Raw genomic sequence first — 20,160 nt, 5'->3', positions numbered from 1 at the left:
AGCGCGAGCCTGCCAATCGGCGGCCGGTAGAGGCGTGGCTGTGGCTCGGCGAGGCCTCGCGTTTGGCCGAGGTCTCGGGGTGGAACACTGTGGCACAGTGTTTTATTTCGCGCTCGCGTGGAGTATGGAGGGGACCGTTAGTTTCTGCCCTATCCCTCCCCGAGTGCGGAGCGGAGCGGACTCCGTCTCTGTCTCCTTATTCTCTCTCTCTTTCTTTCTCTCGGTCTTCTCTCCCTGCCGCCGACTGTGGCCCCGTTGAGCTCCCACTTTGCTGCCGCGCCGCGCCGCACCACCGCCTCTCCGTCTATCCGCGCGCGCTACCTGAATCGACTCACCCGGGATGCTGCAATTGTTGACAATGCCGGCGAGCGAGAGGGAGTGAGAGGGGGCGAGAGAGCGTGTGCCGCGGGAGTCCGCGGCCGCGGCTGCGGGACGCGATTCCGCATTTCGGATTCGGCCCCCGGCAGCCGACCGAGAGGGTGTTGTTCTCCGCGCGATAGCCGCGATATCAGCGATAGCCGCGTACCAACTTGGGAAAGTGGAGGCGCGTGCGCCGCCGCGTACGATTACGGGAAAGTACTACCTGCCTGCCTACCTGCTTGCCCTTGCCGTCTCGCTCTCGATCTCGCTCTTGTCATTGCTCTTGCTCTTGCCGCGAACGGTTGTAAGCGTTGACACTTTGTTTGCTATGTCTCCACGATGGTGCGCGTAAAGACCTGATCAGGCTCCGGACTCCGGTCGGCTGACACCTTGGTGGAGGCGCGTGCGAGTACGCGCCAAAAATATCGTCCACTTGTTTGCCGATCCAGAGAGAAGGTGGCTCGGACGTGCCCTCGGCCTCGGCAATGGTGATGGGGGCGAGTGTCGTCGAATACGCGGCTTCGCGCCCGGCCCGGATCGTTCGCCGCGCGCGGTGATCGCGCGGTGACCGCGCGGAGCAAGGAGCTCTCTACTCCCGGAGTATCCCCGGTCCCGGTCGCGGATTCCATTCCTGTCGACTCCCGAGTGCCGTCGACGTTAACGTCGAACGTCGAACGGGACGCGATCATGTCGCTACCCCGCGGCGTCGGCCTCGGCGTTGATGTGGGCCAACTGATGCAACACCAGCAACAGCAACAGCAACATCACGTGTTGCCGGCCGCGTTCTTCCTGCGCGCCAGTGCCGAGAGATATCAACGGACCCCCAAGTGTGCACGATGTCGTAATCACGGAGTCGTGTCCGCGCTCAAGGGGCACAAGCGGTACTGCCGATGGCGAGATTGCGTGTGTGCCAAGTGCACCCTTATCGCCGAGAGGCAACGCGTCATGGCTGCTCAGGTAAGATTCCCTGGGAATCTGCCGAATCTGTATGTGGAAAATCTCTTCTTTTCGAACGCGGCCCTTTTAACTTTTAACTTTAATTTTTTTCCAAATCGTTTTAAACAATTTTATTTGTAGACTCGGGAAAATTAGGTATCTGCACGTAAAATGCAAGGAAGCATACGCTCCGGCGCGGCGCGTAGTTTATATTATATTCTGAATCAACTCGAAAGAGATAACGCGTTAAATTGTTAAATAGCGCGGAATATTTCAATGCGAAATATTTTTATTTCCCGAAATTATATTGCTTGGTAATTTTTGTAAAATATGAGAAAAGTGTGAAATTCATGAATATTATAGGATAATGTTTTAAAAATAATGTAAAAACATTGAGAAAGATGCTCGAACCTTATAATTCCGCTAGAAACTTAAATTTTATCTTCTGAAAGTGATTCGTTGCTGAAATTTCTGCAAGAATGTTAGAATTAAGATATATCATAAACTATAAGATATGTATGTTTATGTTGAAAGTCGAGATAAAACCTATCTGCAAAATGATTGTTGTATAATATACCTAATGTCAGATATATTGCGATTTTATAACGGACCTAGAATAGAATCGGAGAATGGACAAAATATTGGTAAAAAATTTAATTAAACTATCAAAATCAATCATATTAATCGCTAATAAACGTTTTACTGAACGCTTTATTATTTTTTTTCTGGAGCGCCAATTTATAATTTTAATTTCATCTTTTCACCAGTTCGCTTTCTCTTCGTATTGTATCAACGTGTTGTTACATGTACGTCATCCAAGTTACTTGTACGCGTTTAGTACACATACACACACACACACACAAATTAAATGCTCCTACATAGATAATCCTGCTTTCGTTTCTTCTACAAGGTATATAATATCACTGCCAGAGTTTTTCCGATTTATAGATGCGACTGTCAGAGTAGCCGTTAAATCATGGATACAATTACTATATCATATAACATTTCAGAGAGAGAATTGTAATACTATAGGTACACATACTTGAGATTTCGTTTCAGGTAGCCTCGATATAATCGCGGCTTATACTCGATCCAGTTCGATTTTGTTCGAAATCTCGATATCCTCTTTCTGCGAACATCTAGCTTTTCCCAACAGGATGATCAATATACCCAATTGTCATCTATTCACATGCTTGTAATATAGGAAGGGGAGAGAGAGAGAGAGAGAGGAGAAAATTATCGTGTAGCGTGAAATCTGTAATTTTAATTGTAGTTTGTGATGGCGAGATTTCAAAGCAAATAATGGTATTACATATATTTCCTAGGAATATAAAAATATTCGATTATATCAGCACGCGATGTATATATCGAAGAAGATATTCCTTATTATATACCCAACATTGTTACAAGTTTGTTTCGCTCGATACTTAATCAATACATATCAAGGAGTTTTGCACAATGTTTTTGTCCTTCCTTCGTTCTCAATAGACAAATAAATTAAATTGTTTCAGGTCGCGCTCAGACGGCAACAGGCCCAGGAAGAGAGCGAGGCGCGTGAGTTGGGCCTGCAATTGCAATACAATGCCGGCAGCTGCAATACTGCCCCCGTTCTACCGGCGGCCGCTGGTGCGACGCCAGCTGGTAGCCCGCCCCCGCACCCGGCGCACGTAGCGAGTCCGGCGGGTCTTGCGATACCCTCGGCGGCCGCGGCGGCGGCCGCCGCCGCTGCCGCGCACATCCAGACGCAGCTTCAGCATCAGCAGCAGCCTGCGGAATGTGGTCTCTTACCGAGGAAGAGGTCAACCCAGGACGAATATCGGCAGTCCAAGGTCGAGAAGACTGATGCTGTTGTCGGTAAGTGAATACATACATATATTTATACATATATGCATACATGTGTATATACATGTTGCTCTATATCTATAATTTGAAACAAGATGACCATTCCTTGCGCTCTCCTTTTTTTCGTCAAAATCTTCCTTCTTATCAAAAAATTATATTATCAAAATTTTCTAATGCGTACTATACGTAACTATAAAATCTAATGTATGCACACATCGCCAAACGTAACGTAACGTAATGCTTCTCTATCCAAGTATAGTATCCTCTGTATCCTTGATGTTCGATTTGGACGCAGAGCACTCTTGAACTCAGGGCGAGAAAGGAGGTAGAGAGTAGACTGTAGAGTATCGCTATTTAGCAAATGCTCGCGATGTACACGAGCGCAATAATAATCGGCGGCACGCGACTAAGAAGCGGGCGCGCATGTGCGTTCGGCACGCGCGCGACTTGCGGACGAGTGCCCATTAAGAACGTGCGTACCACGCCTTAAGTAGGGCAAGTGGCCGCAGGCCATAATGTTGTTAAGTAAATAATGGTCACAAGCTCGCGGGCCCTTATTACACTCGAATGCCACTCGAAGCGAAAGTCGTACTCGTTAGTACGGCGGCCTTTAATTCTCTCCTCCGTTCGCTCGCTCGACCCTTTCGCGTTCTCCTTCCGCCAACTTCTTTTCCAGGACACGACTCCTATCGGTTCTCGCCCTGTACGGTATAAGTGAGGCGCAAGCAAGTGAGGGTTAGGATTGTTAGGAACGTCCTAGGATACCTTATACTTACTCAAATGCGTTCTCACTTCTCTCTGCAGATACTCCTCTGATAAAGCTCGCATCTTAATACTGACACACCTTACTTTGCGTATCTCGCGTGGTACAAACCAACTTCGAATTCGTCAGCTTGTTCAATTCAATTCATTGTCAGACATTCGATGAGAGATATCTCAACGTATATTTTGCCAACCGTATACTTGGAAACTTTTTTTGTAATCTTTTTATATATCTCTGTTCATTCCACGTTCATTACGCGCATTTCTCGCGCATTTTAGACAAACGAAAGTTAGGATCACGTAGATTAGATCGCATTTAACGGTAAATGTGCGGTAAAGACGAAATTTATATCCGGAAAATGTGTCTCTGTCTCTACTCTCACATCACGATCAGTTTCTTTCTTTCTTTTTTCTCGGCCAATATCACTTTATTTCAATGCAGGTGTAATCGATTATCGGTTTGTTACGAACATTCTATGTAGCGCTTTTCTATCGCTCATATCGCACTTTATTCACTTTATTGTTACCTCTGGTAGTGACGTTCGAAAGAGATTGCCCTTCGTTGCGCTCGCGTTGCAAATCCAGTTGTGGTTAATAAAATCTATCTGCATCGGGTGATGTTTCATTTATACCCGTGTCCATTCAGCACTCGCATGGCATTTGCAGCAAGAGTATACGGAACGATCCATTTCATTGCTCACCGTACATTTCAGCCCTTACTAGTACAATTTATCTTTTTTCTCTCCTTTCGCTCGATTGATTATTTAATAACAATTATATAATAACATAAAATCTAGGTTAAACAATGTCTTAGATAAATTATTTATATATTTTCAAGTATTAATAATGAGCTTAATAATAAGCAAATGAGTCAAATAAAAATCCAATTTAATAAAACATCTAAAAGAACGTTATGCATATACCTATTATTAAAACCTATTATATATCACACGTCTCAAATTGCATATAATATTTGTCTTTATTTTTGTACACGCTTTTTCATCGCTGTATATATTATAATTTTTATCATTATAAGTTATGTCTTTACTGTGGACCAGATGTATATCACAGAGTACTCGATTATACCACGTAAAGATAAAGAGCAATAAAGAAACAAAAAAGGACGAGGAGAGCATGAGATCTGATAGCGATCGCCTTCCAGGCGTATTCAAAGCGTGCAAAAAAAGGGCAAACGATGTCGACGAAGAATATCATGAGCGAACATTTTCTTCCTGCGAGGGGAGCTGCTTCCGCGATTCTTTATGGAACATAGATTCTGTCGCCGATGAAAAAAAAAGAAAAGAAAAACGGAATTTCTCCAAATGTAATTAAGGATTGATTGAAGTTTATAATATGTCTTATCTATAAATGCACAAATTTCTAGATATCGAGGAAGGTGAGCAATCGATCGAATTCAATATCGATGAAACTATACACATCGTTTAGCAAACCAACAATCTTCAACGATACAGATTTATTTGCCATGTTAAGATTTGTATTATAATTAATATCTGTAAGATGTTTAGTATGGATAATGTTCGTTTCGTTTACCGATTGGATGGTTTTTACCTTATCTTTTTATGTTTAACATCAAATATATTGAATATATCAATGCGTTATGAATTTAATGTTTGCTAAACCAAAGTTTATTTATGAAGGGAAAAATAAACAAAAAGAAAAACAATACATAATTTAGATCTCACTCTTTAACAGTGAGTATAAAATTCGTAGACTGTGTAGACAGTGAAACTAAATTCTCGATCTACTGTCTCGGCGCGGCAGTTATAATATAGTTTGCTACAAAATTACTTGTCTCGATTCGCTAGTCTGTTGGTCCAATTCCATTTTACAGTAATATTGATTGTTGATACTGATACGATAAACTAATGTCGTTAAAACAGTAAAAACCACGAAGAGCAACAAAGATACTATCCCGTCCCTACAAGGAAACCCTTCGCATGCATTTGGTTTCAATTACGATCCCGAATATACCGCGCGTACCTGCGATACCTGCGAGACGAGGGAGATACGTAAGATGTCTTTCTGGCCGATCTTCGAAACAGAGTGCTTACACTAGTATAGAACCGAGGAGAGTCTCCGGTCGAGAAGTTTAGCAGTAATTGAATTTCTCGGACCAGTGCCTTCGACCGCGGGGGACTCTGAGTCGGTCGCGCGCGCCCACACACACACACACACACACACACACACTCTTTCTCTCTCTCTCTCTCTCTCTCTCTCTCTCTCTCTCTCTCTCTATCTCTATCTCTCTTTCTCTCTCTGAGTAGGTCGGAGAGATCACGAGGTTGCTTACTACCAAGTGGGTGGGTGTAGTCTCGGTAGCGGAGAGAAACTCGACGAGCCCCCATTATATCGCAAACGGGGAAAGAGATATCCACTTTATATACTTAACGCTAGGAGAACGGATACTCGCGACTTTACAAAAAAAAATGTAGGGACCTCTTTCTTCGAACGTGTGAAGAAAATTTTAGCGAAAGATTAAGATTTTGTTTTATTATAATCTTCTCAGCAAGTCACAGCTTCGCTACTTCCGTTTCGATCATTTTTATTGTGCAATGTGGCGAAAATCAAATGTCGTTAACGTGCTGTATTCAAATTCTTGTGATTTTCTTCCATGCTCTGTCGAGCGAATATTTATTCGATAAAGTTTATTTTTGAAATTTTACCAGTTGACAGCTTACGATTGGATACCTTTGTTACTACAAATGTTATTTTAATCAAATTGACACTTGTAACAATTAACAATTTATAACAAAAATGTCGAGACACGAGTGTCTTGTAATATCTGGTAGTTTTAGAGATTTTTCTACATATTATAATTATAACCTATACGACTGCTTGAAATTACAAGACACAGATATTGCACATACAGAGGCGTTTATTTTTCAGCTTTTATTTTTTTAAATTGGATAATTAGAACTCTTAGATACAATGTAACGACACTCTCTAATAAACGTGCATACACACAGAAAAATATATACTACCTACAAGTTAATATTACTTGCTTCAAGTATTTGATAAGTTCATATATGAGCAAATCTACCATAAAGTCGTCATAAGTATCACGTTTACTCAAAACATATTCTAGATCTTAGCAAGTTTAGTACTTGAAACAAGAATATTAAATTAATACGAACATTCTGTTTACTTACAATATAGAGTCCACGGAAGAGAAGCATATACTTCAATAAAGATATCACATTTTCTTGAGAGAAGTTTATCCGTTATTTGAATCAAGTAAAAATTTTATTCATCTAGAATAATCGTTTACTTCAAAAAAGAATTTGTATTCTTGATGATTACAATTAATATTATTTTTATTTATTTAATTTTCTTTAATTCTTTAGTTCCTAAGTGGAATGTAGGTTAGGAGGTTTTCGTGCGCGGTGCGGAGGGGTACAGTTTAGAATATAAAAATTCCTGTCCTCAGGTGGACTCGAACCCGGTTCCTCGTGGTTATGAGTCTGACACTTTATCACTAGGCCACATCTCTGATTATATTCTTAGTGCTGCAGTATCTAGTTTTGACAGAAGTGATTCATTGATTTCAAGTATTTCATATTCTTACCTAAAGAATCAGTAAATATTCAAATCAAGCTTATGTGGCTTTTCTTAGATAAAGTTTACAGAATATACTTGAAATCAATGAATCACTTCTGTCAAAACTAGATACTGCAGCACTAAGAATATAATCAGAGATGTGGCCTAGTAATAAAGTATCAGACTCATAACCACGAGGAACCGAGTTCGAGTCCACCTGATGACAAGAATTTTAATATTCTAAACTGTACCCCTCCGGACCGCGCACGAAAACCTCCTAACCTAGAAGAATGTTGTTCTATACAGCCAAGTATTTCATATTCTTACCTAAAGAATCAGTAAATATTCAAATCAAGCTTATGTTGCTTTTCTTAGATAAAGTTTCAGAATATACTTGAAAGAAGAATAAATTCTTCTTTTAAGCACATGATGATAAGCTTTTCTAATACTTATGATAAGTATATCTTAAAACTAATATTAAGAAAATATTCTTTGTTGAAGAAAACTATTACTCAAACCAAATAAAATAAAATGAGTAATTGCTTTTCTTGGCTGTAGAACGATATTTTTCTGTAACGTAAACAATGATTGATGGGCTTGACTCTTACGATAATTGCGTATTCGTATGACACGACGATACGCACAATTGATTGCTACGAATAGTTTCGAGTTATTCACGAGTCGATTATATTAACTGAGAGACATTTACGAGCGACAAAATACACGAGGGTGGGCTTTGCGTAGCAAAGGGCGAAGCGCCACACGATGCAATCATTATGTCGAAAAGGACGATGTAGAGAGATTTGGTCTTTCCGTTGAGATTCTCTATGGAGCAGCAGAGAGGAGCACGGAGGAGCACGGAGGGTGGAAACAGGGTGGAACAGGGAGACTTTGTAGGAACCGGTGCCACACACGCACGCGATAGGCGCCTTTTGTACATACGTGTGCGACACACCCTTTATCCCGTAAGGATCACTTGGTCGCTCCGTCTACCGGGGACCATTATCCGGCAATTTCTCGCAGGAGAGGGAGAAGCTTCTTCGAGTGTCCAAGAAACTTTGTGAAAGACCAGTTCGCTTCCGTTCTTCGTCCTTCGTGACTGCGGAGGACACCAGGAAATTATTTCGTCCCCACTGTAATACGCCCCCCTACGCTCCTTGGATTTTCCTTGCATTCGCGCTCGTGTGAATTCACGCGCGGCGTGTCTTCAATAAGGAACGAGCGGCGTAAGAAAGATTTTGATCGCGCGACGGATTTTTCTAAAATGTCAAATGCTCACCTGTTCGATGTCAAATTTGGTAATTCAAACTTGTTGCGTGTAAATCAATTAAAAAAAAAAATTATATATATATATGTATGTGTGTGCGTGTATATATATATATATATATATAAACGATACCGTTTTCGAGAGGAATTCATTTTTGTTATTCGAATTACTCTATGACAAGAATAACTACTGTTTAATTCATTCTCAGGTTGAAATAATAAACGTATGAATTTTACAAAAATTCATGAAAATTAAATTGTGAGATCGTATAATTACAAATTAAAAGGCAAAAATTAATGATAAGACTATTTTTGTTCTTTAATATAAAGTGAATGGTATATTAGAATTTATGCGATTACAGAAAAATAAGATTATCCACTTTCTATGTGTTGTAGTCTAGTTGTAAAATATTACGCTAAAAAATGAGTAACGGAGTTACTTGTTCGGAGCCGTTAATCGATCATCTATTACATCAATTTACAGTGTCCCGAAGTACGCACGCGTCGTAAGAACTCGGCAAAGTAAACACGATTTAAGTAATCAAATTCAAAGACGGATAAGGCAGAGGGGGAGAGAGAGAGAGGGAGAGGGAGAGCGTCGTGGCTCGCACGGCTATTTACGACGTGCCTGGCAACATTGTTTGCAAAGAGTCAGCGGGACTTCGGGGAACACAAACGCGGACAGATAGGATAGACCGCGTAAGGCTGGGCCGACCTTACTTATTTGCATAGGTGTACCCGCTCTCGGGGTCGAATGCACGTACACGTGCAACGCCGCCGAAGGAGCACGTCTCTAAGAGTGTTTGAACAAAACTTCTACCAGCGTACCGCGACTACGTTCCTCTCTGCTCTGTCGGATTCCTCTAGGATCGCTGGCGGTATGGAGGGCCTTGACAGCTCGGATCTTTGTTGATCGATACAAGATCCGCGGGAATGTCGCTAAATATCATCTTGAACGTGATTTTATGCTGGTAACTCGGTGTGAATACAAAGCGAGTAAAAGCTGTACCTCTCCAGATATGGATATACAAAATGATATGGAGATATGCTGAGCGGCTGTCAAGTTGTCGTCGTTCAGCGTTTCAAGATATTTGAAAATTACTAACCGATGAAAATAGAAGCTAGAAAAAAGAAGCTCTTGAAAAACTATTACAACGGTATACGAGTACAACAGAGATAAGATCAAGTGCGTCTACATCTTATATCTATAATATATGTATAACAATAAGTAACTTTCGTGCAGCAATCTGGAGCAGCCTATGCAAACTTTCCTCTTTGTTCCAATCCAACCTTTCTTCCAAAAGTGATATTGATGAAAAGATATATATTTCAAAGATATTTCCACATCTCACGTGTATTCACGGCTAATTCGATGTAACCTAATTTCGATAAAGAGCGATTAAAATAATCTTCGGAAGCCGCGCATCAGCCCTCTCGAGAGGAGAAGAAAGCGATGGAAATCAGACACTCGAACGATGGCAGAGGCTTCGCCCTTCGGCTACTTTCGCGAGCATAAAAGGGCCATTCGATCCAGTCGACTTAATTAATTTGGCAGGGGAACGCACGTTGAAATGCTTGATTGACGTAAGAAAAATCTAATCGTTTTTTTTTCCCTCAAGGATTATCAAGGCACGGCAAATACATACATATTTGCATCTATCTATTTAGTCATCTTATTTGTACATGGCTACTAGATACACGTCTGATAAAAAATATTACGATATTAATATTTTTATCATAATTTAAAAATATTTTCAAACTAATATAACAATCTGAAAAAAATATTTACAAGAAGCTCAAGGAGTTAAAGATTGACGCGACTTACTATACAATAATACAAGAAACGATTATGAATAAGTATAGGCGGCTCACCGAAGTCTATCGCGTCGCGGATAAACCTCTCGACATGCGACAACATGGCGGACCAGGATCGCGAACGTAACGCATTGACGAACATCCAGCCGAGCGTGAAAACCCGGCGACCGGCGTTGTAGATCTGACGCGCGGCGCGGCGGGCAGAAAGAAAAAACTAACGATCACGTTATATTCCTCGGAAAGTAGAAGCGAGACGCGGTGCGGAAGGACGAGCTCTCTCGAAGGAACCCCTGTGGAAATGGAAACGACAGAATGGGAAGGGAGGGCGAATCGCGCCCACTCTCTCCCGAGGAAGCCTACTACCACGCTCGGAGTCCTCAGAGCGTGCTTGGTAAACGTTTACGAGGCATAAACGCCAAAACAAAAGGCGACTGGGCGCGAAACAATTAAAAACGTTACGCCCGATCGCTCTCCAACACGTTCTCTTCTTCTTCTTCTCTCTCTCTCTCTCTCTTTCTATCTCTCTCTCTCTCTCTCTTTCATTTTTTCCCCGCCTCCTACCCTTTTATGCTTTTTCTCTCTCCCTCGGCTCTCACCCTATCCATCATATATCCCGAGGTACACACAACCATCTCGCGGCCGTATTTACCCCTTTCACAACGAAACACACGTTGTAAAGCGGTACTCTCACGCATATGTGCATGCAGACATGTACGCGCATGCACATACGTAGAGAGAGAGAGAGAGGGCTTGAAAATAAAAGGGAATCGCGACGATTTAATGACTGATCGGGCTGTTGCTCGCTGTTGCTGCTGTACAGGCTGAAGAGCTCTTTCTCCCCCGCACGTTTCGTTCATGCTTTCCCTCTCTTTCCCTCTTTCCTTCTCTCTTTCTCTATTTTCGTATCTGATAAGGAACTTGCTTTTTCTTCGAGCTCTCGCGCCGGCGCGGCCCTTGAATCGGCCGGGTCATTTCTGCGCGACAAATCGAGCGCTGCTATTTTTCGGGCGTATCGATACGTAATAATGAGAGTCTTTTCTCATTGCTTGGATTCCGTTTCGAAGCTCGAAGCTCGAGCCGACAAACTGCTGCTGCTATTGCTGCACGCTCTTGCTCTCTTTTCACGCATATTATACACGTACACATATTATAGATTTTAATGCATCGTATGCATTACCTAATAATAAGTATCTATTAAAATTAAATCATCGAATTATAAAAACTAATGTCGAATTACAGTAGGAAAACTTTCCGCGTAAATTACTTTCACACAGCTGTAATTTAATAGCTTCCCGAAATGAACATCATGTACAAAAGCCGTTTATCAATCGCACGTGCGGCCAAAGAAAGAGAAAGCGTTTCCGAGTTTCGCGTACACCCTCCAGTTACTTTACGAGCTTACGAACAATAGGAACTGATAATTCATAGCCTCCATCTCCCTCGCGTAATCGGCGTAATCTCGGGATTCAGAATTGGCGAATGTAAAATTCGTGGTGCTAGAAGATTCTGTCAAAGCATTCGGGAAAATGGCACGATTACTGAAAATACCAACCACAAATCTAAATTTATCTAAAAAAGAAATCGAAACAACCGAATCGATACTTTTCAACGATAATTTGTTACAAAATCGGGTAAATTAAGTAAATTTCCAGAGATGGTTATATTCCAATTTTCTTCACGCTGACTTCACGCTATAGCTTCCTTTCTCCATATCGGAGTAAGGAAATAACGACGAGATACGACACGTCCCAGGTCGGCCCAGGTTTCTTCCGCAGACTGTGTGATTGTGAGATAACGCTCCAAAATAGAGTCGTCGTATAGATAATAGAACAGAAGCATCCTTACGTCCTTACGCAGTAGGCTTAAATCTTGTCTAGAAGTAGGAGGAAAGAATATTTGTATCGAGGAGCGTCCTCCTGGGTGGGGGGTGAGGGGGGGGGGTTAGGCTCGTTTCGCCTAAGCCTAATTTATAGGGATGTTTCGTGTCCTGCACAGTTGCCCCGCAGGCTGTGTCCTATTACTCCTATTCTCTATTATGCGCCGCCGCCGCCGCCGTCGTAGGCCGAAGCTTCTCCCGATATCTATGTGCCATTCTAAATTATTCGGTATTGTCCTCGCATGATTCCATTGTCCGCGTCTGTCTCCACCGTGTGCTGATACGCCATGCCGCCGCAGGTTAGGGCGTAGACCTACAACAACACCCGCCGTCGCCGTTGCGCTGGTTGTGCGCGCGTGTATCTGCTTCGAGTGCGTCTTGTCATCGTCGGTCAAGAGAGAGAGATCCGTGCGAGCTTCACTCGTATCGTACGTACATCGTACTATCGTACATCGTCGAACACGTCTAATTAATCGTCATTTCCGAGCTACCACGCAGCCACGCAGGGTAAGAATGCATGCGGGTGACGAAGCTGTCTATGACGGGTGTGCGCGACCGGTGATTGAACATCGTGACGCGATCGTGACGCGATCGCTTTTATACGTTGAAAGCTACGGTAACTTATTGCAGGGATAGTCCTCAAGTCCTCAAGTCTCCATTAATAGATTAATAGATTAATAATAATTAATAGATTAATGGAGACAAGTGCGCTCAAGTCTGATCGACGAGATGAAAGGCTCGAAGAAACGTTGAAATAAAGAAGATAAAGTTTTAATGTGTGTCGCTGCGAATGAGACAATTAAATTTGTAATTTGCTCGGTAATTATGTAAACAATGTAACTTTCTCAAAAAGTTTAATGTTCTACTACTAGCGTGTGTTTGTATTCGATTCGACACGTTATAAATTATAAAATGTCTGGTTGCCGACATAGAGTGGATTAGTCATCGGTAATTTCCATTCCACATCGGTCCGTCTCCTTCTCTCTCTTTTTCTCGACGTTCTCTTCTCATCTTACCGCTTGTAAATAAGGGTGAGTTTAAATCACAGCGACGCCGACGTTTCTTCACCGAATAATCGTCGACAAGCAGATATCCAGCAGCTGGTTTGCTGGTACTACGTACCACGTACCACGTACCACGTACCGCGTACGGCGCGCTTCTCTTTTCCGACGCAACGAGTTTTATTAACTTTCTCGCGTATCAAAATACACGCTGGGTATATACGGTTGCCCCGCGTCGGAAGATATCCAAGAGAAGTTAGATCTCTCTCATTCTCGTGTGTGCCCGGGACAGGAGAGATTACAATAAATTGCACACACACCCTTCTCGAAATACAAGACAAGTATAAAGGAGATGAGGAAGAAAGAGGGGAGAAAAAGATTCCTGTTCGCGATACTGTGTTCCCTATTGAACCACGTTGCTTCGTCCCGTCCAAAGGGCGGCGACGTTTCACAATGGTCTCGTTTTTCTCACCTTTCTCACTTGTCATTGATTAGACAGGTACTTTCGTAATCCGTCGCTCAGACTACTAGGAAGTGAACTGATTGTGAGATCAGACCACTTGGAAATATCCAAATATCATACAATTAAGGTGTCACCATCAAGCAAGTTTCTCGCAAGATATTTTTCTCTTATTTATTTATATAATTACTTATGTCCTACATATCTGATCAATTTCACGTAGCTTACGAGAACTCAAGAGAACTCCGACGAGCCACGATGAAAGCCATGGCTTTTGAACGGCATCGCCTTGAAACATCTTGTGTATATTCGAAAAACGCAGCATCAACACTTGACACCCTCAAGAGTCCGGCAGATATGCACTTCGTTACGCTATCGGCAGAACCTTACGAAGGTTACAAAGGGATAGGAATTTCAACATCGTGTGAGAGTGGCACGCACGCTGAAAGCCGGAGGGGTTGATACCGAGGGTAGTCCCTGAAAGAATGATATTTTAATAACGGCTTCTACCAGTGGATATTACCGGCGATTCTTTACGGGAGCGGAGCCTAAACGCGTATTCATCGGTGTGTGCAACACTTATACAAACGTATCCCAGGACACGTTGAGGGTTTAAGAGTCTTCTCGGTGCGCCAGCAGCTACATTAACGCGGGCTCTCGATATTGCATTCCTTTCCTTTGACGTTCTCGGATGTCAATTATTAATGTTATTATCTAGATGCCACGCCGGAGGCGGGGCGGAGATAGCTGTATCCTGCTGCGGAATTTTCCTCGGCATCCTGCGAGGAACGTCACTCATTCGCGTTCGATATATGTACAGATGTGTGTGTGTGTGTGTGTTTTTCTCGATGTTTTTCAGTTTTAGTCGAGACAAGTCGATCGAATGATGGGAAATTAGCTACAGTTAATGCAAATTGTAAATATTAATTACAAACTTTAGACAAAAGTATATAACTAACTGAGGAGAAATTTGCCATTGGAACAAAAATGTTATTTATATTTACTGAAAATATTTTTTTAACCGATTGTTCTCAGATCAAAATTTTCTCGGGGGCGAAAAAGTCTAGCATGAAACAAAAATATATCGAAGAAAAAATTAAATAATTGCCGCCGATCGACAAGTTGCGTGTTCACCGATCCACGTAATCGAGAAAATGCGGATAATCTACCAAATGGAGAACTCGCGGTTAAGAGCACGATAAAGACTCCCGTGCTTAAACGGGCACGCAAAGGGGCGCTCGTATATGCGTAGTACAAGAGGGTAGGTTAAGAGAATAAGGGGGTGAATGTAGAAACCGTTCGCGTAGCCTGCTACCATTCGCTCTGGCTACATTTCCCCGGCCTATCAATCTCTCCCTTGCTAATAAACGAACGGTTAAACTTTTTAACGAGCGGTCAGACTTTCACCTCCTAAGCGCGATCAACCACCCAACGGGATTCTTTCACGCATTGCCAACGCCTCAATAACTCAATAGTCGGGCACGTGCATACGCGCGCGTGTTGTAACAACGCCCTCGAAAAGTCTGTACCCTGCTTTATCCTGCTATAGTATTGCCAAAGATATTTAGTATTGCCTCTGACTTGTGCGCACGTGTGCGTTGTGTGTATATTGTATCTGTGTGTGTGTGTGTGTGTGTGTGTGTGTGTGTGTGTGTGTGTGTGTGTGTGTGTACATCTTCCTCAATTATATTTCCAACAAATCGCACGTCTCGATTGTGGAAAAACCAATTAGAATCGCGATTTTTCCTATTATTTCGCTGAAGCATTCCAAGAAGAGAGCATTCCTGTTCCATTTCAGGCTTGAAGCGACCTAGGATCTCTGAGAACACGACAATCTTGTCAACCAGCGATCCAAGCAACGAGGACGATCGTGATTCCGATTCCGGTGGCGAATTGCGAGCCGATCGTTCACTAGGTAAAACCGTTATCTTTTTTTTTTATTTTTATATCTTATAAAATTAATAAGTAAAGTAAAAGGTGGGCTTTGAGAGTACAACGTGGTTAAAAGGGCGTGAGATAACGTACGTTATAACAATCTTTAAATACTAATAAGGTATCTACATAATTATAAATCGGACGTTTCGGCTCTGCATTGAGCCATTCTCAACGATGTGGTAACAGTGCAGGTAAATCAAAATAATATCTCCAGCTCTCCAGCGAGCAATGGATGAATACTTCCAAATTGATTGGTCTAAAATTAATGTAATTTTTCGTGAGGACACTTGTAAAAGAAGCTCGAGAATGAACATGCCATGAATGAGATATGAAATTACCTTTTTTACTCGCAGAGATTTACATGTTATGCAATAAGCAAGGCATGTTACATGTAGTAACATGATAACAATTGCAATAAAATCTTAAACTTTTTATCACGCAAGTTTATCAGATTCTTAATATTTAACAAGCAATATATGATACTTGATAAACTCCTTAACTGTTCTACTTTTACTCGAACATTTACTAATTGTAAGAGTTGCGATTAACTCGAGTATTACGATTGCTCGAGTCGACCGAGCCGTTGAATTCCTCATATAAAGTTTCCCGATGAAGTGGCAAACGTTACAGTGGTGTCGACGGCGTCGGGAATACCGGAATCTGAAACGACGACGAGAAAGCGCACTAATAGCCTCAACGATTCCGAGGAGGGCAGTCCAGAACCGGGCTCGCAAAGTCCGACGCACACTCCGCCGCTGACACCCGCCTTAACACCGCAAAGAGAGGACACTCCGGCGCCGGAAAACCTCAGCCTACGCAAGAGTGGCAGTCCCCCGCAGACGCAACAGACTTTGCAACCGGTGGATCTGGTTCAACCTAGGCCTAGCCCCCCACTACCCCCATTAGCTGTGAGTTTTACCATTTCAGATTTTAGATCTAATGAAATATAGGAAAACGATAAACGATGAGGTGTGTCGTAATTGACAAAGTGAGAATTATGTAACATTTTGACACTCAAGTATATCTTTAATATCGTTATAGTTTTTTATAATGTGTATTTCTCTCTCTCTCTCTCTCTCTCTTCTATTACTGATATTGCTTTTTGTACATTCTGTTAATATAAATATCGATATTGTAGAATAAAATCGACATGCCATGCGATTATATGATTATAGAGCCAAAAATGTTTTTTACATAAAAAGAAATTATCTTCATAATTTGAAAACATATTTCTCTTTATAGCTTTAATAAAACATAGCTTACAATTGAAAGTGATACTCATCTGAAGGCAAAATATAGAAATTATATATGTATATATGGATTGCCCATAAAAATATTGCAATAAATAAGATTCTCTTCGTTAGAAAAAATGCGCGATACATTTACTTGCGCCGCGGCGCAATAATATCAAACAAAGGAGAAAAGAAGCTTATTCGAAGATAAGCAAAATGATATGCCGTTACCGCATACGGGCGATAATTCTCAAACGAGAAATATGCTTGATTACAGGCCGCGACAACGGTGCACTTCCCTCCTTATGCGCCTCTGTACGGGCCGACGGTCGGCGCTAGCTCGCTAGCGTATTGCTCGCCGGCACTCTATCAGCACCAGCACCATCACCACATGCCCGAGCCGCGGGAGATTCAGATGCAGATGCAAATGCAGAATATCCAGCAGACTTGCGGGCTGCAGTTGCAGCAGCAACAGCAACAGCAGCAGCAGCAACAACAACAACAACGCTCACCGGTGGACGTTCTGTTGCGTGTGTTTCCTGGAAGACGTCGCGCCGATGTCGAAGCGCTTCTCCATCGTTGCAAAGGTAAAATTTCGTAACTTTTCTTGAGGAATTTTGTAAAATTAATCATACACGAAACAAAATTTGTTTCGAAAACGTTATGATATCGATAGTATTGTTATTTAATCATTTGAAAATTCTTTAAATTTGGTCTGTGTTTAAATTGTCGAGAGAATATAACTTGGTTATTTGAAAGGAGTTGATACGAGGAGTTGATTTGATCTCGCGATTTGGTTGCGAAAAAGTGCGTACGTTTGCGCCAAAAATTATCTTCCAATCATTTATGTCGTTCTCCAATTATTATTCGTTTGCAAGGTGATATGGTATTCGTTATATTCATTCTCACTTTATCATTTGATGGACTGCATCTTTTACAAAATTTATGTCATCAAAATTATATCGGCACAAGTGTGATTGCATTGCAAATTTTCTATCTGGATAAATTGCAAGGCGCTAACGTCTCCTCTGCCGGATTTTTCTTCTCTTCACAATGATATTATCGTTTCATCGTTGTTATACATATATATATGTACATATATCTCGATAGTGTTCTCGTAAATCATACACACATAGCCGAGGGCACACGCTCTGCCGAAAAGAGAAAGACGAAAGAGAATTTGCCTATGTGTCGCAGGCGACGTGGTATCCGCCATGGAGGTGCTGATCTGCGAGGATAGTCTGCAGCCCAAGTCGGCGTTCTCGCCGCTGGCGGGCGCCCTGGCATCGGCCGCCGTGGCGTCCGCCGCGTCCGTCTCCGCCGCGGCTTACGCGAGCCGCGCCGCGTACTGCACCACCCCGATACCGTCGACGCGGCACCGATTCCTGGCCGCGCCTTACACCGGTACCGGTTACCTGCCCACCGTCATCAAACCACCCAACCAGAGTCTGCATGCCAATGGTACTGGCGACGCCTATCGGGAGACCAGCCCCGACGATGCCAGCGATAAGACCAGTTACTCCGAGTGACCTGACGAAAATTATGCCGTCGCCTGGTCGTATTCCTCGATAGTCCCCTAATGGACTATTTCGTTCGTGCATCCTTCGACCGCGCCGAATAATAGGTGCGCAAAGTGAAATTATTCTTGAGGCGTGATTAGCTGTTCAAAGCTGTTCGAAACTATATCCAAGAATTATTACAAATTCTAACTGAGGATGCAACAGTGCAACGTCATTAAACTTTGAACAAGATCGATCGCTCGATCGAAAATTATATACCGTGTGGTATAATCGACAATCTCTACCGAGAAACCAATTCTGATCACCGGTTACTCAATGTAATCCTTCATTAGCGTATCACATCTCTTGAGAATCTCCTCGTTGATGACTTTGAATATCTTCTGAGAGTGTTATTTACACAATTTGGTTTCGAAATACGCGCAGATTAAGCGAAATCTTTTAACGAAGATACCCTGATAAATATATCCACCGAGCGAGAAAGATCCTTTCTCAATTTTCTTATTCGTTTCTAAATTATCTTTAGACTGGATGTGGCGGATAAATTTAATAACTATGAAGCTATTCTTATCAATACAAGTACAATTTCGATGATTAACGAGATATGCCGTGGAAAAGATCTGTTCTGAAAAGGAAACTGCTCCATTCCACAAGAAACTGATAAAATATTATCCTAAAAAGAGAGATTCTATCAAAGAATCGAATCTACTTGTTATCGGCATCTGTAGGCAGGATGAAAACCTAATGACGTAATGAAGCTCTGTTCCACTAGACAATAAAGGGATAAAAATTGTTATCTCCAAAGGAAGGCGTTGAGAGTGTCTCGATAATGCCAAAAAATATTGAAGCTTGAGAGTGTCTGACAATCCGAGAGTATCTGGTTTTAATATTTATACACTTGTGTGCATCTCTCGCGTGCGAAAGCTGAGACACGAACGCTTAATCAAATGTCTGCGTTAATTATCCGCCGACTTTAAATCGTGAATGATGAATTTCGCTGTGTGATACAACACTTCGTACAAAAGTACGAAGAGAGAAAGATAAGAAGCGCCAAAAGATAATTCAATTCACGGCTGATTCGTTTTCAGAATATACTTTATACATGTGTAGATAAAGACTATATAGATAGATACGTGTGTAGGTAACAAGTTTGACGAGTATATCAGCCAGACAAGAAGAAGGTGAATCTGTAAATACGATGCTATATAGCTAATGACATTAATCTCGAAATTTTTGCCGGACTATATTAAACGTGTTATACGCGCGTACACACGTGTGTATATATACATATATATGTGTACACACACAGATGCACGCAAGCACGCGTACACACACACACACACACACACACACACACACACACACACACACACACACACACACACAAATATTGCCTGTAAGTATAACGCCTGCAAAATATCTAGATTGGCCGCTATTAGCGACTGGAAACATCACCTACCGTAGTTACCAAATAATATATTACTCGAAGAAAAGTGTATAGATCGCAAATACATACAATAAATAAGATATTGATACTCTATATACACGTCAATTCACTTAACCGTACCTCTTCCGTTAAATTAATTCTTCATAAAAATAA

The 20,160-nt window shown here is 42.0% G+C and overlaps 1 protein-coding gene across 1 annotated transcript; it reads left to right on the top strand.

Moving 5' to 3' along the window:
- The first annotated feature begins 469 nt into the window (after positions 1–469).
- Positions 470–20,100, top strand: Dmrt99b (doublesex-Mab related 99B). Its single transcript, XM_071701092.1, has 6 exons — positions 470–1,317; positions 2,808–3,150; positions 15,675–15,791; positions 16,442–16,719; positions 17,321–17,630; positions 18,241–20,100. Exons 1-6 carry the CDS (start codon positions 1,048–1,050, stop codon positions 18,570–18,572), a joined length of 1,650 nt encoding a protein of 549 aa, XP_071557193.1. The 5' UTR covers positions 470–1,047; the 3' UTR covers positions 18,573–20,100.
- Positions 20,101–20,160: the final 60 nt, after the last annotated feature.

This window comes from Temnothorax nylanderi, unplaced genomic scaffold (genome assembly GCF_030848795.1).
Source record: "Temnothorax nylanderi isolate EJ_2023f unplaced genomic scaffold, tnyl_v1.0 TNYL_tig0024_pilon, whole genome shotgun sequence".
Lineage (NCBI taxonomy): Eukaryota > Metazoa > Arthropoda > Insecta > Hymenoptera > Formicidae > Temnothorax > Temnothorax nylanderi.
The sequence above is the reverse complement of the archived record's forward strand: the minus strand, read 5'-3'. Positions and strand labels throughout refer to the sequence as shown.